Source organism: Odontesthes bonariensis, chromosome 21, assembly GCF_027942865.1.
Source record: "Odontesthes bonariensis isolate fOdoBon6 chromosome 21, fOdoBon6.hap1, whole genome shotgun sequence".
In the NCBI taxonomy this organism is placed as follows: domain Eukaryota; kingdom Metazoa; phylum Chordata; class Actinopteri; order Atheriniformes; family Atherinopsidae; genus Odontesthes; species Odontesthes bonariensis.
In genome coordinates this window covers 11,298,022-11,324,801 of record NC_134526.1, presented here as the reverse complement: position 1 = coordinate 11,324,801, position 26,780 = coordinate 11,298,022, and the positions used below count along the sequence as shown (strand labels likewise).

The 26,780-nt window shown below is 39.5% G+C and overlaps 2 protein-coding genes across 2 annotated transcripts; both read right to left on the bottom strand.

Moving 5' to 3' along the window:
- Nucleotides 1-4,946: 4,946 nt before the first annotated feature.
- Nucleotides 4,947-15,859, bottom strand: micall2a (mical-like 2a). Its single transcript, XM_075453863.1, has 17 exons — nucleotides 15,562-15,859; nucleotides 15,181-15,229; nucleotides 13,876-14,017; nucleotides 13,564-13,727; nucleotides 13,231-13,361; nucleotides 12,648-13,148; nucleotides 12,370-12,554; nucleotides 11,224-11,275; nucleotides 10,576-10,775; nucleotides 9,722-9,829; nucleotides 9,480-9,544; nucleotides 9,163-9,286; nucleotides 6,917-7,019; nucleotides 6,568-6,641; nucleotides 6,368-6,482; nucleotides 6,195-6,241; nucleotides 4,947-6,091 (listed from the first exon to the last, which is right to left on the bottom strand). The coding sequence occupies exons 1-17, from the start codon at nucleotides 15,702-15,704 to the stop codon at nucleotides 6,012-6,014; spliced, it is 2,283 nt and encodes a 760-aa protein (XP_075309978.1). The 5' UTR covers nucleotides 15,705-15,859; the 3' UTR covers nucleotides 4,947-6,011.
- A 2,176-nt stretch (nucleotides 15,860-18,035) lies between these two features.
- On the bottom strand, nucleotides 18,036-26,703 carry LOC142371889 (visual system homeobox 2). Its single transcript, XM_075454632.1, has 4 exons — nucleotides 26,698-26,703; nucleotides 19,803-20,061; nucleotides 19,350-19,507; nucleotides 18,036-18,452 (listed from the first exon to the last, which is right to left on the bottom strand). The coding sequence occupies exons 1-4, from the start codon at nucleotides 26,701-26,703 to the stop codon at nucleotides 18,036-18,038; spliced, it is 840 nt and encodes a 279-aa protein (XP_075310747.1).
- Between the last annotated feature and the right edge of the window lie 77 nt (nucleotides 26,704-26,780).

The window sequence follows — 26,780 nt, the reverse complement described above, 5'->3', positions numbered from 1 at the left end:
GAAGTCTGGTATGAAGAAATGTGGTGTGCTTTGCTAAAAACCACCAACAGTCACCATGGCTTTAATGCTATCGAACTCTAATCTGTTTGGGATTTCATGTATGTTAACACAGCTACAAATGTAGGGAGCAAACACTTCAACAACACTACATAAATGTCTCAGTTTCATAACTAGACAATAAACAACCCATTCAGTGCAGAGGATTTGCATGAGAAATGTGAGTATTAGTGAGCAGAGACAAGTCTTCTGCCTTTCTGCTGAGGGGAAGGAAGACTTCAAACATGATCCTTTGTCAGGCGAGATGGGAGACACAGACACAGACACACAAGCCTCTTGGTTTTGGCAGATCTGTACTCACAATGCCATAGATTAGTAACAGCCTGACCACAGAGCTGAAATAAGCTAATTGCTTAATTAGCTGACCCAATTCTATAAGCTTCTTTCAGCATATTAACAAGAGCCACGTAATGAAAATAGTTATGTTTCACAGAGGCGGTATGTGTTTACGGAATTACAATAATGAGGATCAAATACAAAACATACGGTCAACGGCATTCCTTTTGTGAAATTTACGCTTTAGAAAATGACAGGATGATCCATTTTCAGAAAAACACTGAGGTGTTTTTAATTAACTAGAACTGATTTCAGTCTTTGTCTCATCTACAAGCAATGATCCAAATGCTTGTTTGTAGTTGACATACATTTCATGTCCGCTATAATCATGCTTTTGTTTATAAGTCATTTCCCCAGCTTTTATTCTGTTAAACGATTAAGCAGCTTGGGGGAATAGTTTGACCGCCCTCTCCATATTTCTGGACATTTGAGTAACTAGGGACAAATGAGAGACAGGATGGAAAAAAAAATCTTATTAGATTGAATGATGATTGAAACGGATTAATTTACATTTTCTGCATGCATACTTTACATACATGATCTTTGCTCAGCACAGGGACTTCTGGGCAAAAGAGCACTATTTGTATGAGATGAACTCATCTATATGCTAATTCATTGGCATGTAGACCTGCCTCATTTCTTCCATTCAGGACTGTTTACCTATTAGCTTTTATAGATGCAAAGGGAATTGGAATATTAAAACCAAAAAGCTACGAAATACAGAGCATTAGCAGTGTATCAGCTGTTATTATATTTATATTACACTGGCATTCTTGCCCTTTGTTTAAGATATGACCACCAGCCAACTTGCACGACACTTTACAAATAAAAAAAAAAGCCAGCTCTTTCACTTAAGTTGGAGTTGTTGCCGCTGACAAAGGCACAGTGGGTTTTCAGAAGTCCTTCAAAGGATGGGAAAAGAGTACACCCTGCTGAAAACCATATTGATTCAAATTAGGAATGATCCGATACTCACAAGAGCAAAACATACTCCGTTTAGCATTTCAAAAGTCAGTTTGTGGGTGTTAAGATGCTGTTCTTTTGTCCATTGGTCTACACATGATTACAATTCAAGCCTAAAAGTGATTGAAATGTGGTATAAGAACTCTAACATGGCCTTATAAGAAAATGTTTGAGAGATCAAGTTACAAGTGAAGCATGAATGTTAATGTAATTTCACATGAACAAAGCTGAAAGACTCGCAATCAACCATTCCTCAAGACTGTTGTGTTTAAGAGGATGACAACCCTTTTTCTTATTGTCTATGTAATTCACCAAAAATTGCCACTTACAGCTGCTAAGAGCTGGACGTTTCATCTCCAAGCTTCCTCTGGTCTTTGCTACTCATCCCATTTCTACTTCCTCCAAAAGAGCCACCACTTCATTAACCTTGCCAGGCATGAGATAAGAGCGGCAGTGCATCAAAGCTGCTTGCCCACAGAGAGAACAGAGCCTGCATGTCTCCACTACACAGCAGCCATCACACACACAGACGGATACACAGCCCACAACCCATCCAACGTGCAGTGAAGTCCTTTTGTGTCCAAACTGTTATTCAGGGATGTTTTTTGTGTGAGTTTGTGTGCATATGGCATCATTATGTTTTAAGTGTAAGGATGATAGGGTGGACCAGAGGGTTAAGAGAGTTTGGGAGGAATCCAAAATAATTTGTCAGATTTTTCATTGCCTTGTGAATCGTCTAATAAGACATTTATAAGAGGAGTTCAGATGCACAGCACTATCATCACTCAGACCTAAAAACCTTGAAAATAAGAAAATTCAACAAGCAAAGCATCAAAGCTAACTTCAACCTGATGAGTAACAGCTCCTGACTTCCTCAAAGCATGAAAGTAGACAGAGGGAAATGTATTAACTGAGTCACAATATTGTTTTACTTGCACCACATACAAATCTCTCTGGTGCATTTAATCCCTCTACCCACAGTTTCTCAGAAAGGAGGATATAAATTATTTTCCTTTGGAGGAAACGGCAAATCCCTGTCTGGATTCTGTTAAAAGGCTTAAAATGTCACTAAATGCCAAGGCTGAGACTCCTGCGAACACATAGGTCTTTAAGACAAGATGTTAAAGCGTTGAAAGTTACCTGAAATTGATGAGGTTAATATTCTTATCGCAAACCGTGGCTTCTGAGAGAGAGGATATTGAAAATAGCCAGGTAACCCCTTCATATTAGAGGCTATCACATGGATTAGCAGTATAAACACCAATTACACATTTCATTGTTTATTGTCAGTGGTATTTAGAAAACATGCAACAGTGCATAAATTAGAAGAATTGGGATGTTGAGCGGGATTTTTTTTCCCCACAGTATAGCATCTTCACTAGTATGCATTTCAGAAAAAGAAGGCCAGAAGATGTCCCTAAAAATAAGTCAAAATGCTGTAAATGAGTAATTTACCATAAATATCCTCCTCCATCCCTTTACGGTCATATGAAATTCCAACCCATATTATGGGAGCATGGAAGGGTCTGTCACCAAAATTTGAAATAGAGGACAAAGGGCCACCAAGCAAATAGGTTTTTTTTAGACACCATCCTCTGAGTTCGCTGCCAATGTGAATCAGAGGTAAAATACAACGCATTAAGTCAACCTCTGAGGCGGCACAGAGGAGGGTAGAGTGAGACATTCTGCTATCTATTAAGACTTGTGTTATGTGTATATTGTGTTTTGAAGGAATTTTACTGATCCACAAAACCAGCAGGAAAGGATAAGAGTGAGTCCCTACGACCGTTTGGTAAGCAACTGCAGTGTAGAATCTCTTGAAAGTTGAAAGTTGCTGTGCCGTTAAGGAGAAAGTCTGGCAGAATCCTGCATGCCGGCTGATAACATGGTTGGATTAAGGATGTTTAAGGGAAGTGAAAATTATTCATTTGAGATGGATGAAAGCTGCACTTGTCAAGTCTACCAGTCATGCACTTTATACATTTCATTTCCACTAGCCAGCATGCATAATTTTCCCTCAATGCAAATTTCTACACACTGAAAATTGTGAGCACATTTACACCGCTCCCATAACACATTCTCTGACACAGAAAATGGATAATCTCCGCTGAACAGGGAACAAAACAATGCAATTTTGTTTGCAGAGGTGAGAGAATCTAATTTTGTGCAGGAAGATGAACTCACAAGTCAGTAGAACGCAAACAATAGCTTTCATTTGAAATCCTACCTGAATCAAAAAGACATCTATGGAAATAATTTGAGCAAATGCACAACTATCCATACAGAGAGCAATTACCGATTTCAAGTCACAAATCTTGGCCTCAGTGTTGCTCTATGAGCCTTGTAACAGAATTGTGTGTACAGTATATCTCTTTCTATACTAATATTATGATCTCTCTGATGAGAATAAAATCTCCAGCCTGGATGACCAATAAATTATAAGCACGCTTCTCGTTTACTCATCAGAGCTAATGAGCCTGATAAAATTACCTCGAGGATCATAATTACAGGCTAGTGGCAGAGACTCTGGCAGGGGCAGGAGTAAGACAAAACACACACACACACACACAATTTAGATTGTGTTGCAAAAGGAAGTGAACAACAGCTAAATCACAAGCACTAAAAGACTAATGTCAATGCACAAACAAAGGCAAAAGACTATATACATATTGTTACCATCAGATTGAAGAAAATATACAGGATTAACATTATTTCAGGTCCTGAATAATATTAAAGTTTCCACCTTTCTGTCAGAGCAGTTCAAACTGATTTTACCACCCTTTCATAAAGATTAAACACTTCATGGGTAATGGCATATTTTAATGAACGATGGCAGCCTGGACACAAGAGCTCACCTTAGAGGATTCCATTTCATCACACATTCACAGGATGAATTGTTTTACTTATGAATATTAATGTCCCTCTAATTTGAGGCTGTTGTTAATGCTTGTCGCTAGGAGCTTGGCAAATCAGGTCCCATTCCTGTTAAAACCATGTATTAGACACCCCCCTGACACTAAGCCCTTGCCTTTGATTCTTAATTGCAGAAGTGCAAGCATTTGCAGTAGATGGGGCGCAAAGCTTTAATTAACTCTAATATCACACATTCAGTCTCGACTGTCACCCACATCACGCATGGCATTTTGTACCAATATCAACCCCAACTCTGCTCAGCTAGAAAGATTGTGTTCCAACTTCATGATCACAATTTCATGCATCTCAAAATGAGGGATATGTCGCTTGTAAGTAGCTGCAATATATTGACGCCACTGAATCCTTGATACAGTCTTTCAAAAGCTTTATTAAAAGCACACATCTCTGATCACTGCACAGCTTTAACTCAAAAGTGGTTGTTGGGTTTCTTACTGAGGGCGATGTCTGATCAGAGCAGTCACTGATACAATCATTGGTGAAGCTTGTAAGACGAAATTGTTCAGAGTGTGCGAATCTATGTAAATGCAGAGATGTGTGCCCTAGAAGTTGTGTGAATAAATGATTCAACCTCGCATGCACACAAATCTTTAGAGGATTTATTGAAGTTTTAAATTACTATAAATAGATTGAGTACATACCATTCAATAACACTTCAAAGATGCAACATTACAGTACATTCCTCAAACGCTACAGAAAGCCATTTTCACAGATGAGTGACTCCCCATGTCGTTTCAACATTTTAACAGCTCAGGTATGGAGCAATTCTGATGCAGATATTAGTAAAGAGTAATGTTTAATTAAACCAGGTTTGAAGATAAAGAGCTCAATTCAACCTATAGTCTATAAGCCCTCCCCAGCCATAAGCTACTGCTCTACCTAATCCTCTTTCACATAATATTATTGCATCGGCACAGCTGAACATTTTTGCAGTATTTATAAAATTAGCAAAGAAATTAACTGTCTGCACTGTGGCAAATTGGATTTCCAAGTTTGTGCCTTGTGATACAGCATACCCAGGCTGCCACCTACAGTACAGTGTGAGAGTGGAGTCGCGGTCTGCAACATGTGTGGCTTGCTTTTACACCCCACAGCCGTTCAAACTTAATTGTCAGTGCTCTTCTAAAACCTTGGTGGAAATTTTGTTCAAATACATTATGAAATACTGAAATATTTTAATTTTGGATCAAGACACTTTAAAAAGGATGACACAATTATACTCCTCATTTCCATTTACCTGTGCAAAATAAAAGAGTCCTCCCCGTAAATCAAATATCACAATAGTTGGTTTAAAATTTGCCATACATTTCTTTGACCAAGTGTACTTAATATTGCTAAAAATCCATCAATATGCTTCCTCATGCCAATCATTCTATGATTAGAGTGTCTTTACACAAGATATGAACAAATTGGGAAATTTATTCTTGCAATACAGGGATGTTCACTGCAGCATTTGTCATGTACGGCAATTTAATGTTTTTTTCCAAACAGTAAAAACAACTGGGAAAAAAAAAAAAAAAAAAAAAACTTAAGGCGAGCCTTCAACCAAAACAGTGAACGAAACATTTTGTGAACCCCTGCTTCGTGGTTTGATATCCTTCACTGTTCATTTGCACACTTTGTACTGCAGCAGTTAAATATATAAAAAAAAGCCTTAGTTTAAATTTGAAAAAGTAATAGTGATAAAAATATCATTTTAATAAGAGAAACCAATCCCCTGAGCATCATTCAACCAGTCTTTTACTTCTTCGCCTGAACAGTTTTGAGATGGACGACTTCCTCTTATTTTTGGCCTTCTTCACGCCTGTGCTCCCAGAAAAATAAAGATAAAAATTAAATTAAGAAAATATAAATGTATTAAAAGATTTTTTTCAAATTAAAAGGAGAACATTTTATATAACGCTCACCAAGATTTTGCATCATCTTGTTCAACTGCTGGTCCTCTTCTACTTCCCTGAAATGAACCAAAAATTAAACCGTAGTTATCCATTTGTTCTTCCTTACATATCTACCCATTACAGTTCCTAAAAAATGATCATCCTTGCGTTGTAAAAAATAAATCCAAGATTCATCGTGTTACCTCAACCTGTCTTCATCGAGACCCTCTACAATTGCATTTCTGCCGTCAACAATCTCCATCAGTCGCTGCATCAGCTTCTTCTCCCGCTGTCGCTCCTCTCTGGACTTTAAATGATCTGCGATATAAGGAAGGCGCAATGACGCGTCAAAGAGTTGGCGGGCATGTTGGTGAACAGGTTGTCTGCTTTTGTGCTCCCTTACCTGGTTTCTCCAACAGCCTGCGAAGTTCCCCTTCCACTCCTGGCTGCTGCTGCTCCAGCTCCTGAGTCCTGGCTCTGAGATATGCTTTCATCAACAACTTCAAAAAGGAAGAGCTCTCAAAAGTGTAAATAATCCCAAAAAGAGTATTTGGTGTGGCAATATCAATGCCACAGTGGGAATATTTAAAACTAACTTCATATTATGTGGATTTTATTTTTTATATAACTGAATAAAAAGTCAGTTAGACTCTAGGAGAAGTCTGAGGAAAGCAAACATACTTCATTAGTTGGATTATTTAACAGTCTTAATGCACATCCAAGTTCTAAGCAACAAATCAAGTAAAACTCACATGTATACAATCTCCGATTCCTTCCTAATGTACAACTGCTTTCTTCGAATGAGGTTAAACCATTCAACCATCAGCGGGTCCATCAATATGTCCCCCTCTCCCTCTGAAAACATTTTGAGACAAAAACGGATCGCAGATGAGAATCTGCACAATAATATTCTGGAATTTTCAGCAGTGCAACACACAATCACTGAGGTTCTCCTTTGAGAGACTCTTACGACAGAACTTATTTAAATGCGTTTGAATTGAGCTAATGAGATCCTGCAGAAAAGAATTCTCAGTGTTCAGACAGCAACATGGCATTCACAATTCTGGTTCATTTTCATATCATCCATTTGCTTTCTTGACTGTGGGATTTACACAATATTAGGTGAACAAACTTTTTTTTTTTTTTTTTTAAGACAGTTAAAGATCACAGGTGACTCACCTCCCAGGACTACATCATCCTTTTTATTGAGGGCAGCAATGATGAGTTGGAGCCAAGTCAGTTGTCAATTCTAAATATTTATATTAAACCAACTATCTTCTGTCACCGAACAAGATGTTACAAAAACTGCCCAATTACTTTACTCACTCATCTCTGCAGCAACATACAACACAGTCATCCGCTTACAGCACAGACACTTTATTTTAAGATTAGTTTTAATTACTAAATAGAAAAATTTATTTTCTAAAAAAATAAATTAATTAATTCAGGGGAAATTAATTCCATTTGTAGGAACAAAGTAGGTTTTTGATGTATTTGGAGAAACTGAACTTGTCATTTTAACTGTTTACCTAAATGTATCCATGTTACCCTTATTTAATCAAATCTGGTTGATTTTTCCACTTTAATTTAAGGAGAACTTGCAGCCATGTTGGAAAAGGGTTTGTGATTTCCAGCTTTTAATGGGTTGAACCCTCTATTTCAGGTGATCAAATAGTCAGAGTTGATCCTAAAGCAGTTTCATGAACAGATGTAAGCCATTCCTTCCAAAAGTCTTCATCATTTAAGCAGGTAAAGTGTCTGGAGTTGAATCCCGGTGTGGCATTTTCATTTCTAGGCTACTGCTTTGAATCAAGAATATGCAGTTAAAGGAGCTTTCAATGCAAGAGAAACAAGTCATTCTTAAGCACGTGTGGTATCCAGTGCTACTAGGGGGTTACTAGTGTTCATTGATGATGTGACAGGCAGCTGGATGAATTCTGAAGTGTACTCCGATATATAATCTGCTCAGATTTGGGCAAGCACAGTCCAAAAGGTACTTGGACAACACTTCACAGTACAAGTACGACCCCACAAACATACTGAAAAAGCAAGTCAGCAATTTCTAAAGGGAAAATAAGCTAAATATTCTCTTACACCCAAGTCAGTCCCTTGATTTCTGCCCGTTGGGCTGCATGCGACTTGCTGAAGACAAAATAAAGTCAGAACAAACACAGGTGAGTGACTCCCATTAATTAATTTTCTCAAGAGATCTTGAGACCACAAATCCACGTGATCTTGGATAGTGTGAAACTGATGTCAAGGTTTGGCCAAAAAACTGTACATCCTGGCTTCTTTAGTGTGACGCAGAAATATATTTATTAAGCAATCAAGTGGAATATATATATATATACACACACACATTTCTATACCCAAGTCATGTTGACCTTGAGCAAAGCAATCAGGCCCTACTCCCACTACCTCAAAGGGGAGGCAACATCCCTGTGGGCTGGCTGTGCCTCTCACCTCATTTGGCAGCAGAAACTGTAATAGAGATGGCAGGTAATTCCACACACACACACCTCCGGCTGATGGTGAATAAATGTGTGAGGTAACCAGGACACAACTCTAAGGTACAGCAGTCCACACAAATAAAATAAATTAGTTTAAATAATTTACTGCAAATGATTTGACACCATTTGCTTAAAATTGATAACCCATTAACATGGAGACGCAGGGGTCTGCCAACCCTAAACTTGACTTGGCCATGGAAGGTCCCCGGTTTAAAGTGGCTTTGTTTAACAGGCAGCAAAGAGGAAGACTGTCCATATTGTTCACTGATAATTACTGCATACAATTCCGAGGTTTATCAGTGCAATTTATGGAAATTTGCTACAGAGTGAAACAAAAAGGTTTTCCATGAATGGGTCCAACACAGCTGAGGAGATGTGCAGTCTGCCGTCTGAAGGCGAGTCGTTTGACAAACCGTTCATGTCAACACACTAAAGATTACGTGAGAAAGAAATGGCGAGTTGTAGGAGAAGTGTAAAGTGAAACGTACCTTCTTCACAGCTGCGCAGCTTCTTTTCCAGCTCAACACCCTCCTTCTCCAACTGAGCCAAGTTTGTCTCAATATCATTCAGCTCTTTTTCAATCTGCTCCACTGGAACATGATAAGACCTCACCTGATGTAAAATAAAAATAACTTCATTCACCGTCTAGATTATTTCAAATTCAAGATTCTGACTTTGGCCACTTCAACGTAAAGAAGGTCATCCATTTTCTTCTTTTTTTTTTTGTCTTAACTGGGAATGTAACGAAAGCATATTTGCAGAGCTGTTAATTAATCTCTTAAGAGACTTAATGGAGGGAACTTACAGAGGGTGACCTCATTTCAGTCTTGAAGGCGTTGGTGGGTGACAAATACTTTCCCTTTTTAGCAGCTAAGAGGTAGATAAAATGGGATTAGATAGTCCTTTCATGGCAGCTTTTCAGAAATGTACCGTCACATCATTTCATCTGACAAAATTCACGTTAAAAAAAAAAAAAAAATGTTTTATTTGAAATCAATAACAGAGCTGACGCCATATATGTGTAGGTTCAAACAGGTGGAAACCAACCTGAAGGATTTCCGGGATTGGCTGAAGCAGCCAATGAAGAGTTAATAGAGTCCATAGATGGTGGTCTGGGTGGGGATTTCACAGGTGAGTGACTCCCATGTTTAAAGCCTAAGAAAGAAAAAAAAAAAAAAAAAAAGATCGGAGCTTTACAAACTTTGGATCAAAGATTCAAATGTTCAGCATGCGATACAGATGCACGTAAAGCACCTCAAAAACATTTGCATCATCAGCCATTGTCCTCAGAATCCATTTAACTTCCCCTCAAGCACTGCCCTATGGTTCACACTTATGGTTTTGAGTAAAAAGAGTCAACAGCTATGAAAACATTACGATGGCATCTGTTCCTCTTAAGATCAACTGCAGTCACTTTTCTGATCCCGACTTCAAATATAGCATCATTAATTGAAGATTAAATTTTTTCAACACCTCTGTTGTGGTCAAATAAATACCAAAGAAAACTGATTTCTCTTACAAAGTCTCAGCCGTAGTTTTAGTTTTAACAGGCACATCTTCCATTTAAAAGAAAATAAAGATGTATGCATCATGATGTACAGAGTTGGAAAGCCAGCTTAACTACGACGTCAGTCTTTCTAATATATTAAAACACTGAGTAAAACTCGATTATGCCACAAACTAAATTGGTATAATACTTTGAAGCTCATAACACGGATTCTGCAAAGTATACAAACAATATGCGTGTGTATTATGCTGTAAAATTGTTTCAAACGTTAAATCCTTTTATGTAATGTTCTCTTCAGACTAAATCATGGTTCATTTTCATACCCAACACTCCCTAAAATTTACAACTATATTGGCAGAAAAATGCCTCATCATAATGCAAAGAAGCATCTCACCAAGACTTTCCGAGCCAGGCAGAGGTTTCTGGGGACTGACTTCCCTTAAGCACACCGAATCAAATGGAGCAACACTAACTACAGGTACTGTAGTTGTTGGAGCCGAGGGAGGCCTTGTTGTACTAATGGAGACATTACACGGAGTGATGGACATGAATCCATATGCATGTTGCTCAGTAAAGGCTTCGGGTTCAGCATCTCTGCAAGAAACAATGGAAAGAGCATGTAAAAAAGTACAGTATCCATACAGATTGCAGAGGGGTTAGGCATAAAGTGAAAAAAAGAAATAAATGGACTACTTCACCTTAAAGTTTGATATGTTAAAAAGTTGATGGGGGGTGGGTGATAGAGAAATCATCAGTATTGATTAGAATGAGAAAATCTAGAGTTGGAGTTGGAAAAAGGTCAGGCCTGGCACTCCTTGGGGCTTGTTAAGATGGGAGACAGAGTTAGGGGCTGCGCTCTGAGCCAGTCAACAATAAGAGGGATGGAGGAAACTTGAAGAGACTGCGTTCTGGAGAGTGGATAAGCTGAGAGGTCAGACATGTTGAAAGGCAAATCTTTCAAGACATTTCATGTACACTTATGTGATCCCTTGCACTCCCAATTACTTTGCATGAGTAACCATTAATATTTCAGTACACTTACTTTAGGCCTTGTACAGTTTTGAACTTTGTTTGCCACTCATGGCAGACTGGATCTGCAGAAAGACAAGACGGATGTCAGTGAAAAATGATTCAAATGTAATTAGGGCAGCAGTTTTTTAATTTCAAAATATTTTATACAAGTTAAATAATTGTGAGTGTATCCTAAGTCCTGGTAGTCCAAGGAGATGCCTTTAAAAATATATTGTCTGCATGATTGAAAAGCAAAAATCCAAAGTAGATCATAAATAAAAAAGGATGTGTAGGATTTACTGTCATTTACCGACCAACTGAACAACCCTGACATATCATCTGCTTCCAAGTATGTATGAGACAGTCGCTGATATGAATTCAGCTGTTTTGGTCCAGGTGATTCTACACTTATGGAAAAATAATCGTGCATATACTGTATTTCTATCAGGATATCCACTAAATTCTACACACATCAAGATGAAGAAACCAGTCGATACATTTGAGAAGCTGGAACTAGATCAGAAAGGGAAATCTAATCCAACTAGAATACTACTTTTGTTATCTTGAACAATCATCCATTTTTTAAGCCTCTAAGATGTTAGAACATTACTGGCTCCTCTAAAGTCACTTTCATGGGAACAACTGCATATCACTGCAGGATTTTGTTTAACCGTTTTCAAAATTTTACTAAACAAAAAAAAAAAAAGGTACTGATCATCCCCTTCACAAATGTTTTAAAGATGCAAACAATGTTTAATAATCTGCAAGATGCCCAGTCTACATGTGGTTAATATTAGCAAGCAACATAATTCAGTTCCAGGTCTGGAAGACTTTTCTCTCTTCTGAAGAAAAATAAATAAAAAAAACTGTCCTGATACCATTCACAATAAAACCACCAATAATTGCCTGTCTGTCTTCAAAACCTATAGACAATCGTTTACACACATCCATCCCAGGAGAATGACAGTTCTATAAAAGTTCATTAGTGCGAGACTAAAATTAAAATGTCAGCTAACAGCATGCCAGATGCACTGGCTATATAAATGGGGCAAAAATGACAAAAGAGCTTTGTTTTCTAACAATGTGTGAGGCAGACAACGAGGGGGGGGTTATGGGTGAATGTTGGCTAAATGTCAAATAGTAGATCAAGAAGTGGAATCAATTCTGTAGAGCTTGCCTTTGGCAGTTTTGTGTACAGTTGTTGGCCTGGTGTCGTCTTTGTTGATAGTCTTCAGACATGGCGATTCCTTATTGTTTGTCTGGTTGGAGGTAGGTTGTCCTGCCCAGTTTCCTGCTGGGCCTTGGCTGCACTTATCCTTTCTCAAGCCAGGGAAGTCCACTGAACTTGGATCATCATAAAACCTGCAGAGAGAGAGTCAACCCGATCAGCATTACCTAAAAACCCAACCCAGTCAGCACTCATGGCCACAGATTGTACGAAGAAACAATTCTCACCGCCTCTCTGCAGATCGGACAGTGAAGGGGCGTTTGTTGTTATTGTTGCAGTTTGCCTCCGCGAGTTTCTTTCCAGTCATTAATCTGGCTCTGCTCTTCTCATCATCAGGACTCAGTGGGACCTTTGGCTTTTCTAATGGCTCTGTAGGCTTCCTGGTACCTGTTGAGGTTTCTGTAACTTGTGGCGCAGCCTGGAAAAACTTCTGCCGGGCCACCTGCGTCTTCTGGGCTGAGGCTGTCCAGGACGGGGAAGGTGGATCAGGATTGGCTGGCTTCAGAGCAACATTAAGCGGGGCTGACAACACTGAAGAAGGACGTTGTGCCAGCTGGGTTTGGATGGCACCAATTGGCTGTACAGCTGGATTGGTCAGTCTATTTTGGATCCCTGCATCAGCGGAGGAAGTTTTGGAACCGTTCTGGTGGGCGTTACAGACAAAAGTGTCTGGATTCTTCCCGGGTTTGTAGCTTCCTGTATGAAGCACACTGGAGCACTCGCTGCATCTGATTGAAATGTATTTGAATTCTGTTATTAATTGAATAAACCTCAGTACACATAAGAATACAGGACTAAATAAAATCTTACTTGAAACAACTTCTGTGATAAAGCTTGCCCTCAACAAAGTGCCTTTGAACTAGATGAACATGGCTCTTGCATGAAAAACATTTGCTGTTGAGAGTGCTGCTTTTGTTGGCGTTGTCAGTCAAAACCGTCTTCTGTAAGAGACAACACACCATCCAGAAAGGATAGACATTTTTTTTAACCAAACTCACCGAAAAAAGGCAACAAACGTTCTCCTTTTGCTTTGATATGATCAATTTAAAAAGGTAAATGTGCAAAACAAAAAAAGAATCATTTTAAAAAGGACAGACATTTTTTCAGCTGCCTGATAATGTGTTGTCAAAAATAGGCACCAACCTGAGCAGCAGCTCTGGCCAACTTGGGCGAGGTGTGAGTCGTGAGAGTTGAAGGTAAACAGTTCTCAATGCCAGTTTTAGAAACAAAGCTTTTGGCAACCACTGGGAGATTTTTCTTCGATGGCTCCTCCTTGGAGCCCTCTGCTGGTCTTTTCACACCTCCCACTGAGGACAAGTAAAACACCGTTTGTGTCAAATATACCAAGAAATATGAGAGGAATGGGGAACCTCAACCTTTTCAATGTCCAAGAAGGCTTAGAACTGGAAAAAAAAAAAAAAAAAAAAAAAGGAGGAAGTTGAGTAACTAACTCACTTGCAGGCCGGCTTTTAAAGTAGTTGTAGTACTGGGAGACATAAGTTAGAATGCTCAGTCTGTCGGGGATCCTTAAAGCCACCATGTCCTCTGCATCTAACAAAGCTGGGATGCCCAACTTCTCTTCTGCAATCTGAAAAGCCTTAAGAAAAGTTTGGGAAGTTTACACAACAGTCGTGCTGAGATGACATCTTTAAGTATGACTAAACAGAAAGAGAATTTAAAAAAGTGAATTTTGCACATATAAACATCGTATACACCAGGAAGTCAGACTCCTGCTATTACAGCATGTGTAAAAATGTCAGACAATGCAGTTTACTTTAAATAGGATGGCATTATTCTGTGGCACTGTTCACAGAGGTCAGAAAAGGGCTGTATAATGAATTGCAGACTTCCTGTGAGCTTGTAGGGATAAGAAAGAGGATGGAAGGAGCAGGATACCGGGGCATTGTTTGGGATCAGCTTCGACGGGTCCATTAAATTTAAAGAGATGCCTTACTGAATACCAAGTGTGCTAAAAGAAGAGCACAAAAGCTGGTTTTACCACAAAGACAAGCACATTTTCAACTCAGGAAGTAACCTCCTGTAAAAAAAAACATGATACTATTCATGAAATATAGAAGGGTGTAAATTACTACGGTCTCATATTTCAGCTCAGGGGACAGCTCAAAACTTAAACCTGCTCAAACATGCTACTCTGGCCCCAAATCTGTTAGTCCTGTGTTGCATTCAAGAAGTGTACTTCAGCAGTGTGCTCAAGTGAACCGTCGTCATGTGGATCGAGTGGCAAATGACAGCAAACCTCATTCAAAATGAATGGGATATAATAGGATGGAGCTCAGGTTTGTTGCTGACACTGCCAGGACCATCCAAGACAACAAGGAGGTCATGCACACTGTAGCACTCTGCAGGGGCCCTACCACTCAGAGGAAGCTGGAATGGTGGTAGAGGACTAAATAATGGAGAGGTCTCTGCTGGGAATGCTCATGTCATGCAGAGGTTAACTAAATAAATGAGTTTAAGTGAACAGAAGCATAAAAAAATAGTTAGAGGTTTAGGAGTGTGGATGAATAGAGATCCAGCTGAAACTGCTGTGCTGTTAAAACATGGAAACAGCCAAATATTAAAGCGAGCGGCAACATAAATGCCAGAAAAGAGAACAAATATTGCGCGTTCGCTGCCTGTGCCATCATGTACCCGAGGTTAATAAAGTGGGTGTTTGGAGCTCGATCAATTTTTTTGCAGCTGGAGAGTGAAGTCTATTCTCAGTCTGTAAGACAAAGGTTGAACAACTTCACGTCTTACCAGTCGGTTGTTCTCAAACACATCCTCCTTTCTGAGGGAGTCATAGTCTCTGGGAAGAACACAGATAATGAACAGAGAGGGTAAGACATTTAGGTGGAAACCTCATTAAACCCAAGATGGGATTCATACAAGAAAGAAATGTGACATTTTCAAGGCATCATCTTTGTTTTACAAAATGGAGTTCCTTAGAAGAAACATCTAAACCAACACCCCAAGCTAAACTTCAAGAGCATCAATTCATTATTTGGAAAAAAATAAACATATTAGAAATGCATATAGTTTAAATGTCTACTAGTTACTCAAGAGTACAAAGCAGGCTGCCCAGAAGAATAATATGCTCAACCAAACCCCATCAGAATTTCCCCATAGTGAAACACTTACATCAGATCCGGTCTGAATTTATGTATAAGCGCACAGAAAGCCATTCCGTTCCTGAATGAAGTTGTCATGTTGGTGATGGCAACATCGCGGTAGCCCTCAGACTGCAGCTTGCACCACTGCTCCAACGCCTTGATGGCAGCCATGCTTCCAGCTGCACAGACACGGCTGCAGTTGCCTCCGTGCAGAGCAAGTGTGCAACAGGCAGAGGTCTGAGCGTCGCGGAGGAGGCAGAGGAAAGAGAAATAAAAACAAATCGTCTTTGTTCGGGGTTTGTCCGTGAACTGCGGCGCCGCAGCTGCGTCCTGTTTCCTTCTACCTGACTGACCGCCGCCTCTCCGGGAAGAGAAGCTGCCACTGATGATCTCTGTGTGTGTGTGTGTGTGTGCGTTTCTCAACTCATTACACTAATTGACCCCGACTGCTGATTTGTCATTCAAGACAGTCGATTAAAAACTCGTCCATAAGAGTAGGCCAAAGTTAGGCTTTTTCATGTTCTAATGCCAGATATTTTAATCCATATAGGTGGAGTTAAATAACCCCACCCCTGCCTTTTAAATGTCTTGTTAATTATTAGTCTATCATGGTGTCTCCTGTAGCTATCTGGATTTGTGTGACATCAGTCAGACTGATCCTGATTTAATTTACTCAGATTTGTTGAGTATTTTTTACTAATTTCCCAATAGTTCACTGATGAGTGATGAGTGTATAGCAGGCCTGATATGTCTTAATGGTGGCCTTTTTGAAAATCATCTGTAGACTAAAGCTTCAGCTGTCACTTCTATAAAGGTTGAACAGGCATATTAGATTAATTTGATGCCTCCTGAGAGTTATCTGTTAGCCTCCAGTGCAGAGGAAATATGTTGCAGGATTTCAGAAGTGTAAAACTATCAGAATTTATGTGAGAATGGCTAGCAGAATCTATGATATGCACTTTTTTTTTATCTGACTCTTCTGCGTTTGCAGACTAATTGTGGACTAATTGAGGCCAACCATCATCATATGGAGACTGGTCCAAATAGCTCAGTTCACTATGTCTGACAAAGTCTTAGCAAAAACTTATTTTCTCAACCAACTTTCACAATTCCAGCTGATTATGAAGAGTCCTACCGCCGCCACAGGAAACGTAATCGCTCAATGTGCTTCCCTGACCCATTTTGAAAAGCAGCCTCGTATAAAACGTGACCCACTGGCCTCATCAGGAAGAGTTCAAACCTGTGACATAGTGAATGTAATTAGTGTGAGACTGGAGCTGAAATTGAGTCTTTGAAATGTAAGCAACCCACTCTGACCCCATTCATTAAACAGTTCATAAATACTGTTGAATTGTTTATTGTCACATGTTCAGAAAATGTCAGCAGACCCAAATACGTTTGAAAGATTTCAACTGCTGTCGGCAAAATAAGAAATGTATGACTCCATTACATCTTTTAAATGAATGCAGTAAAGACACACATTGCTTTGTCTGAACTTTGTCATCTCCCCTATCTGTGAGGACTTTCTCGTGCCCAGCAGGGGGCAGTGTCCCACTGCACTGTTGAAAGACTGCAAGTTTAAACTTTACACAAGACTTGAACAAGAATTGAAGCGGCGCACACCCTTAAACAAAATACCTGTCTGCCTAATTTATTCTAAGACACTTGTTAATTTGTTAATTTATTCAAAATATAATGTTAAGTTTAACTTTAAAAGTGTAACTGTAATAGTTCAGTTTCATAAACCTTTGAATCACTTTGTTTCCTCTCTTTTTAGATTTATAGCCGTGTAAAGATGAAAACTTCTGTTGTACTACTAAAGATGAAACCAAGAAACCAACTACTGGTAAATAAAACCATTAGATGCATTGAACTTGAATGAAAATAGACATTTGTCATGAATATACCGTAGAGCCAGTCTTCATGATTTCATTTTTCAGTTATTTCCATTGTTTCCTGTGTGGACGTGTGTCTGCATGCAGACATCCTGCCTGTGTGTGACTGTAACCCAAGAGGTCAGGGATGTCATTTGTGAAATCTTTTGAAAATGACTTGACTGTGTCCTATATCAGCTGTGCCCTAAGGGTGTCGACGTTTGCCATTTGTCCCAGCATAGAGCATTCACCATTCAGTCAGTGAGGATGACATTTACAACAAAAAACTGACATGAGCAGTGCATACGTACAGAGTGTTAGATTATATATCAAACAGACACAAAGTGACAGATGTCAACCACTGAAACTTCAAAAACTTCTATTTTAAACAGAAATATTATGAAAATGTCATGAAATACGTTTAGAAAAAAGAAGTTTGTAGGAATGGACAATAAAGTAAAAAAAAAAAGGATTTTTAGGGATTTTTATATATTTAAGGAAATAATGCATCATGACTGTATAGACAGAACTATTCTGTTAATGAAAGCTAAAAACAGTTCCAGCACAGTAATACCATTTCAAGTGTTTTTTTTATGATTATCTGTACAAAGCGGAAAAAGGAAAATGATCAGTCACTGTGCATGGCATCAGTTTCCTGTGTTTGTGTCTGTAAGTCGCCTCCTGACATGTTTACAGTGCTGTTAATCTCGGCCTCGTGCTCTCTGGCTTTGGCCCGCAGCTTGGCGATGCTGCAGGAGCGGAGCTCTTCTGAGCTCGGCCCCTCCGGCCGCTCCCACTTCCCCAGCCTCGGGGTCACAGGCTGCTTACACACGCTCGGCACTGAAGTAGGAGTTTGTGTCCATGGGTAGGTCTCTCGTTCTTGTTGTCTATCCCAATGTTCGCCATCAGAATTTTCCGTCTGTTTGAAACTCTTGCTCAATTTATCAGATGTGTCATTATTGTCTCTTTTCACATGAGGCCGTGCAAGCTGGCCTTGGAGTTTCAGCTGCCGCCTCATCTTGGCTCGACGGTTTTGAAACCAAACCTTGAAACAAATAAAAGAGACATAAAAGATAAACATAAATATGGAATGAAATGTGTGTAGGTTTACGTAAGTGTGAGCATAAAAGGTATTTTGATTGCATGTGTTGGCCCCTGTGAGATATATCTACATATATAGAGAGAAATTTTCTTCGTCTTGAGGGTGAGACACAAATTTACGATTACTGAGAAAGTTTAGGGGATGAAAAAAAAGTTATTTGGAAATAATTTGCAAATAATAGTTAATATTGCAGGTAGACACCCAGAAATTAATGAAAAAACATGATTTTAAACTACAAGTGATTGATTTTTTCTTCAAAACGGCTCAAAAATATTTGAGATATTTGGGCAATTTTAGACCACTTCCTAAAAACAACTTTTTATGGATATTTGTAGACAAATAAATGAATAAAATAACCCTAAAGAACACAATTAGTGTATAAATAATTAAGAAATTTAATCATTTAGAAAGTTCTGCAGGAACTATTATATAATCCTTTAAAATGTTTCTTGTTGGATAAGAAAAGGAAAAATATTCACTACAGGGACGACACTACAGGGAAGAAGGGAAAATGCATAAAAAAATATCACCTGGTTGATTGTCTGTTTTAGAACTTTACCCGAGTTGTCTAGCGTAACATAATAAGAAATTCCATTTCAAGCGATGCAAATCAAGTGAAGATAAATCATATAAGCTTTGAAAAATTGACCCTTTTAACTTTGCATATTAAAGGAAATCTGAAATCTTGAAAAAACTGAAAAGACTGCATGAAGAAAAATCATATTTACATTCACTCATCACAAGTTGATTGTGATATGAAAGACACAATAGGGCCGAGGAGCTCCATTTGCACATCATAAAAACTGGATGTGAGTTGTAAGAGTTCAGTGCTCCAACTACCTGAACTCTGGCCTCAATCAGATCCAATCTGAGGGCCAGGGCTTCCCTCATGAAGATGTCCGGGTAGTGGGTGGTCTCGAATGCCTTCTCCAGCTCCTCCAGCTGCCAGCTGCTGTAGTTGGCTCGTGCACGCCGCTGCTTCACTGGCCTCTGTTCATCTGGAAAGCCCAGCACAAGCACCAATTAGACAATTGCCAACGGGTGACAGGGAACTAATGGCTCTAGATTGGGTAATTAGTGCAGCAATCATTACCACCATTTTAACACCGCTTGATAATTGATTGTTAGTTACGAGCTGTTAGTCAGTTTTGTAAACATTTACACTACAATCAGATGGTGCTCACAGACTGTCTTAAAAGCTGAGAGTGCCAGTTTGGCTGGACTTTCTCTGAACTACTCCAGTATCATACAATCAGTCTCATTTTGGCCAAAGTAGCTGGAGCTTGAACTCACCTATGCTCTCTGTGAGTGGTCCAATCCCAACCGCCTGTGTGGCCAAGAGCAAAGCCTCCTTGCATGGCTCTGGCTGCAAATAATTCCTCAGGGATTCATAGCTAATAAAGGGTCCCGGGATCAGGATCTGAGGTGGAGAGCCCAGTCTTGTTGGGAATGCAGGAAAAAAGTGAGCTGCAGGGGAATGAAAAACTGCAGGAAGGAGCGCTGATACCAGTTGACCTGAGCTAAACATGTCCACACGAATTAAAGTCAAATACTCAATGTTGGTCCGTTAAAAGGGGCCAGGTAGACTTCTAAAAGGTTGGCGGGGGAATGATGAAATGCATCCCAACGTCCAGGGTGAGAGCAAGTGGGGAATAACACAGCTATGATGTATCCACTTTGTTGCTGCAGCTGCTCAGCACAGGTAGAAGGTGTTCCCTGAAAAGTAAAGGTACAACTTGAGTGGTGGAGGTTGTCTCACCTTAGCTTCCCCCTCCTCTCCCAGTCACATGACATCCAAACAGACAGCAGGACTGAGCTTATAGGGCTAAAATGATAAATCCTACCTGCAGCTCATCTATTGGCGGATTAATAGTATCAAGCTTCTCCTGGATGCCAAATAAACCAAACTATTTATTCCTGACATCATGCATATGCACAAAACCTCTCTTTCTCTCTGCCTAACTTGGACAAGTTGCAACATCTTTGGCTTCTGAAATGTCAGTGAGTGAGACTAATGGTAGGTTTATGAGCGTGAAGCACTCTAACCAGTTTAACTGTTGGCACATATCGTAAGACCAAATTGCTGCAAACAGAGACGTGATGAAAACAGTTGCTCAGTTCTGTGAGATGAAGGTAAACACAAAGGCAGCAGACCCTGAACAGCAGGTCTCAGGATAAACACACACAGTGATAAACCTGTGAGTTTATTTAATGTTTTTAATCCATGCTACTAACCTGATGCTTGCTTTATTGCGATTTCATTTTACCATGTTTTGAGAGGTGAAGTTTAATTCTCCAGAGGACTAAGACTCTGGAAAATTAAGAGACACTAAGAGTACTGCATCCTGCCAACTTTTGAAGCAATAATGATTAATGCTAGTGTAACGGGAATCCCACTTTTACATGACAGGACAAATCCACCTATTAAACCACACAAATTAGGTCTTGAAAAACTCTTTATTGTTGTAGACTTACTCCTTGATGTCCTTTATGTATTTGTAGCTTTTACTACATTTGGTCCTAGGTGCGTGCATGTGTTGCCATCACAGTGAGTCCGGGCAGTTTTCTCCAATTTTTCAAATTTCAATTTTGGTTGGACTAACGTGATGTCATGTAAACATGCATTTGGATGTAGCTATTGGGTCTAAAACATGAAGTCTAATGCTACTAATGGGCACGAGTGACAGGCTACAAAACATCTCATAACACAATACACAATCTTACAAAATGTGTCAACTTCTCTCATGAAATACTAAATCAAGAAGTTTTAAAGACATCATTATGGCACCAATAGTTGATATGAGCAATACCATTTAGATAGATATCAAGCCTCAGAGAAGGGTTTTATGTCCAAACATGTTTCAAGTATCAATCTCCAGTCCCTCCTTCTTGTACAGGTATGCAAGACAAATCATATAAGAATTAAGCATATATCATAAGAATTTGAAGCAAAAAAAATCTTTATAAGCATTTTTGCTTCTGCTCAAAAGCTTTAATTTTCCTGTCTTTGTACAGTAAATGTACATCGGTTCAATTGATCCAACTTTCTTCACATGCTTGAGCAAAATCCTGAGGAAACATGCTGAAGTTAAGGTGAACAATCTAAACAGAAAGTATAGGAAATTGCCAGTCTTTGCTAAACCAAAAGTGAATATTTAAAGTAATACTATGTAACTTCTCAAAAAGCCCATTATGGAGCTCCCCCTACAGGCTTGGAGGTAATGTACGGTTAAGACACTGTCGTAAATCTCTTTCTCTTCCTTGCTTCATCAGTCAACGTCTTCTTCTGTTTCTTCGGTGCCTCTGCCATGATGATCGTACTGACAATGTTGCGCTAGCTTAGCCTTATACCTGGGAGCGTGAGAGGGGTCTATTTGTTTTTGCGGTAGGTGTGCCAGAAAGCAAGTCGAAGTACTTCCGCTCAGCTCCAGGGCCGGTCCAGCAAAGTTACATAGCGCAGTTATTCCAACTCCTATGCCCCGAAGGGCATAAGAGACAGGCCATTCGTATTATTAAAACTCATTCTAGCCGCACAATTTTTTTCAAACTGTTATTTTAAGGTAGAAATGTTACATAGTATTGATTTAAGCAAAACCCTTAATGGTAAAAATTATGTTCAGTTATAAGACTGCTATTCTAACAGCTATAATCTGACCTGTTTTAATAGTTAATATAAAGATAAAAATATATTTTCCCTTGGGAAAACTTGTTTTGGTTTTATAAATTTTGACATCGCTGGTGACAACATGAATGAAAAAACACCAGAAGGAAAACATTTGAAAGACGTCATCTACATAGAAAAAGACTTTCTCAGTATTCATTGTCTTTAGTTCTTACACCGATTCAGTCTGCAGTCTTGCCTCCGAAATCTCTTGCCTGATTTGGTTTGTGGTACATGGGTTTTTACTCTCCTTCTGAAACCTAACTGTTAGATGAAAACCAGCAAGTGTGGGGCCGTGTCTCTAGTTACACTAAAACACTAGTGTAATACCATGTGTTTGTTGACAATGCAATAAGTGGTAAAATGCTGTTGCCACTGCTGCAACGCATGCAATGCAATGTCAAAGTGTTGCCAAACACTTGGAGGATTTTTCCATGTCAGATCAAAGCGTACACTTCAACACATTAACAGCCAAGACAGGAAGATTATTGACACTTTTTGTTTTTCTTTGAGCATGGCAGCTGTAGCTTAGCGCTGACGGATGTCTGATGAGGCAAGCACCAGCTCCGTCTGTGTGAATTAAACCCAGGTGTGTCAATTAATCCAGGGATACGTATCACCCAACAACGTATCTGGCTGACTGATTGTCTCGGATTGTGAAAACATCAAGCTGTTAGTGTTGTCACCACAGACCAGGCAGGCTGACGTGGCTTTGATCTGACAGTGGACCTCTGCAGAAGGCAGCTGGTCGGAGCTCAGGTGAGTCACGGGATGGTCATTCCTTTGCACGTAGTGAGGAGTCCAGCTCTTTCACCTGTGTGGCCCTTTCATCTGCACCTGTTCAAACACCAAAATTGGTGCCTTCGTGGAGGTAATGAGGAGGTCAGGATTAGCCAGTGAGCAGTTTGGATTTCTTTAAAGCTTAAGAGAAACCTGAAAGCGGATATTTAGGTAAAGTGGTTTGCAGAAAAAGTTGTTTATCTGATTAAAATGAATCAAAATAATGATTCAGAATTTTAACAGCATTTCTGTATCTGAGAGGCCAATCTTATTTCTTTAGGTAAAAAGCTATTCAAACTTCACTGGAATTCTTTCAAGTTGAAAAATAATTACTCATTTCTGATGAAAATCTGTACCACTAACATGTTGGTTTGTTTGCAACACTTTAAAAGTGCCTTTTTATTAAACTTTCTTTATCTGTGCAGGCATCAGTATGCAAGGGAGGAAGAAACAGGCGGAAATCAGATTACAAGTGTCTGGTTCAAGCTGTAGCTAAATAAACACCATGTGTGCTGGGACTCATGACTGAATAGCCATCAGCGTTTGTCCCATGCACACACATAGTTTCAGGGATTTCTGGTCTGTCTGAAAGAAGACCCCCTTTCCCCACTCCCAAACCACTGTGTTTGTCTGTGCCTGGATCCTTTAATGCCCATTGATCCAGTTAATCGGGGACAAAATTGGTGAAAACCAGAGGGGGAGGTTCTGACAGTAGTTGCTCAAAAGACCTGCTTGTGGATAATTGAAGGAGGCATTAAGACAACAATGTTAATGGCTAATGCCAGGCTGTGTTGGTATTTCTGCACACTGAATGACAAGGCAACATTGGAGATCCAGAACTAAAAAGGCCATCACCTGCAGCCACAGAATGTGCATTTTCTGTGGGTTTAGTAAGTCACAAATGAGATGTCCCTCACACGTCTTTAGCTTGAATTTGACTTGTTTGAGCTTGTACTTCTTCATCGCAAACTTAAAAAAAAAGAAGGAAAAAAAAATCTGCACCTTAGCTTTTGGATCTACCTTAAAAATATTCCACAAGCTTTTTTTTTTTTTCTTTTCTTTGATTGTTACTTCTCATGGATGTTTGACGTTCACTTGAGAGAAAATGTGCAGTTTGATGGTCGATGATAGGTATGACTGCATGGTATCACAGCTAGTTTGGAAGCTCTGTATCAATCTACAGCTTTAGCAGGTCGGAAAAGCCACATCTTTATATATATATATTTTCAAATAAGTAACTTCATCTAAATAAGAGACTTTCTTTACATATCTGTTAAAGTGAAGGGAGCAGTTTTCTTATGTCACAGCTCCGTGAAGATTCACCACAATGAGAAGCCCTTCACATTGTCATGCAGTACATTAAGTTTACATAAAGATTAATGATAGTCACTTTAGAATGGGGGGGGGGGACTGTGCCATACATTGAATATGCCTAACCACGCTTATTTTATAAGATAATCAAATTTTATAGATTTAAACGGTCACATGAAATGTTGTCAGGGAGAAGCTATTATCAAGGGTCACCCGATTAAATCTTTTATCTTGGAATATTGTTGCGTTAAAAACACTCAGTGAGCTGAAATCTTAATTAATGATGAAGACTATCTATTTTCTTTTTTCCTTGACAGCTGAAGAGGATTAACTATCTGATAGTGATAAGATCTGATATAATGGTGATCGTGAACACTGCACATTATTATTCTTTCTCATCCACTACTATAGCCCCTCAGCTCATAAAACAAGAGTTCTGCCAAATGTCATGCAAAGATGGATGATTATCGTCAGCTCCACTGTCATGGGAATTCATCTATGTGGTGTAATTTTCAGGCTGGAACAGCAATGAGCACATATTTAATATTTAATGAAAGTATAAGTGAGGCTTAAGGGTTGTCACTGGTGCCTCTGCTGTTAATGACATGTCACATTATCATACTTATCAGATAGGGTCAATCTTAACTGCAATTACTAGTCTCATTTCTTTTTAATTCATTGCAAATGTTGGATAATTTTGTCCACCTCTGTGCAAACACACTGGCATTGTATTCTTTGACAGCTTCAGCATGTGTTTTAGTGTCAACTGTGTGCACAAAAAATCTATTAGCGGGGGCATAGATTGGTATAATTCAATCAACACACCCAAAATGTGTTTGTAACTTGGACTAAAAGTGTATTTCATGGCTGAGGAAGCCCCTATGCCTAGTGCCTCACTCTCCCTGGTAATAGTATCCCACAGTGAGCAGGTTGATTGTTTTAGTCCTGGATCACTAGCCATGGGATAAACCTGAGAGCCCAGTCTGCTTTTCATGTCAAAACCTTCAAGGGAAAGCGGTCACAATCCAAGAGCAATCACACTTGAGACATCAAAGTGCCAGAGAGAAGAGAGGCGAGAGCCGGTGCACATTTTTTTCCAAGCGAGCCAAGTGCAACTCAAGCGTGGAGTAAGAGGAGATGATCTAAGACGAGGGTGCCATTGAGAGGAAGACGAAGAGCAGACAGATGTGTATGGGCAGGTAGTGGCACATCAGGGCCTCTTCTGTAGACACCAAGAGCCTCCGCTGGGCGCATTCCTGCTCGCTGCTCATTCACTGTCCATTTCCACATGACCAAGAAGACGTCCACATAGGCCAATAATCAGATCATTTCAAAATGATGCAACAATTTAAAAAAAGATTTTTGTGTAGACATTTTTTTTTTCCTTAAGATTTAGTTGGTTGAAATTCTTCAACTGTCACTTAATAAACCAGTACTTCAGACCAGTGGCAGCCAGCACAGGGCCTCCTCCATATAGTTACAAGCTAAACCTGACACCACATGAGAAATGTCTTTGGTGAAACTGCAAACAGCTCTGAGATCGGACAGGAGGCCCCACCTGAACGCTGCTATTGTTTTTGTTTCTTCTGTAAAAGGCCATGACTCACAGGGACAAAAATGTTGATATTTATTGTCTTAAAGTTTTTTTTTTTTCCCCCTCAATTTAAAACATGTACCTCAACATGATTCTTAAACACAGCACTTCTAAATGAACATTCATACCGCAACTAATCATGGTCACCCTAACAAATATGCACTGTGAAAATATCCGATGCTATGAACGAACATGTTCAGCACGGACAAATAAGCAGTTTGCTCTGAGCAGCTGCATTTGAGGTAACATCCACTCTGGTATGATGAATAAAGGCAGAGGTTGTTAACTTGTCAGTACTACGGCCCTCGCTCTCCCTCCCAACATGTCCTCGTTGGCTGTCACTCATCTCTGTTCCGCCTCACTGCTGCCCAGCCAATAGGATGCTGGCGCCCGACCAGAAGTCCAAGCTGCTAAGACTTGTGTAGTTGGTTGACTGATGGCCGTAAACAGAGCTGTTGGCTGGTTATAGGACACCATACAGGTGCAATTAACGCATCAAACAGGAGCATTGAGGAAAGAACAGATGATGTGTATTATCGGTGAGACATGATTGGATTTCTATATGAACACGTTAATTATAGGAATGGATGACTGCAGATAATCATTAAAGGGGACTTAGAGGGTTATGAAGCCATCATATTTTGTTTTCCAAATAAGTAAAACAAGCGGTTTAAATTGCGCCCAACAAAAAAAAAAAAAAAACACTTCAGTTTGGTGCTTTTGGATAAAAGTTCGACCTCTACCGTTGGCTCCTGCTTTGAGTTTTAGAAGAAAACAATGCTGTTTCTGACAGGATAACAGATGAATGTTTCAACTGACCCACTAGTGTGGGCATGTCTCACCATCATTGAGGATCCTTATCCGCTCTGTGGCCTCATCTTCATGTCCTACTGTGTAATAAAACACCAGCAGCACTCGGCACTCT

What these genes read in the sequence shown, in the direction of transcription:
- LOC142371889 (XM_075454632.1), bottom strand. An exon ending in ACCACTCACAGAGAGCATAG is followed by an intron (nt 19,508 to 19,802) that starts GTGAGTTCAAGC and finishes TGGGCTTTCCAG; the next exon opens with ATGAACAGAGGCCAGTGAAG. An exon ending in TGATTGAGGCCAGAGTTCAG is followed by an intron (nt 18,453 to 19,349) that starts GTAGTTGGAGCA and finishes ATTTGTTTCAAG; the next exon opens with GTTTGGTTTCAAAACCGTCG.
- micall2a (XM_075453863.1), bottom strand. Translation starts at nt 15,704, where the DNA reads ATGGCTGCCATCAAGGCGTTGGAGCAGTGGTGCAAGCTGCAGTCTGAG. An exon ending in CTGAAATGAGGTCACCCTCT is followed by an intron (nt 9,287 to 9,479) that starts GTAAGTTCCCTC and finishes ATTTTACATCAG; the next exon opens with GTGAGGTCTTATCATGTTCC. An exon ending in GCTGCGCAGCTGTGAAGAAG is followed by an intron (nt 7,020 to 9,162) that starts GTACGTTTCACT and finishes AAATGTTTTCAG; the next exon opens with AGGGAGAGGGGGACATATTG.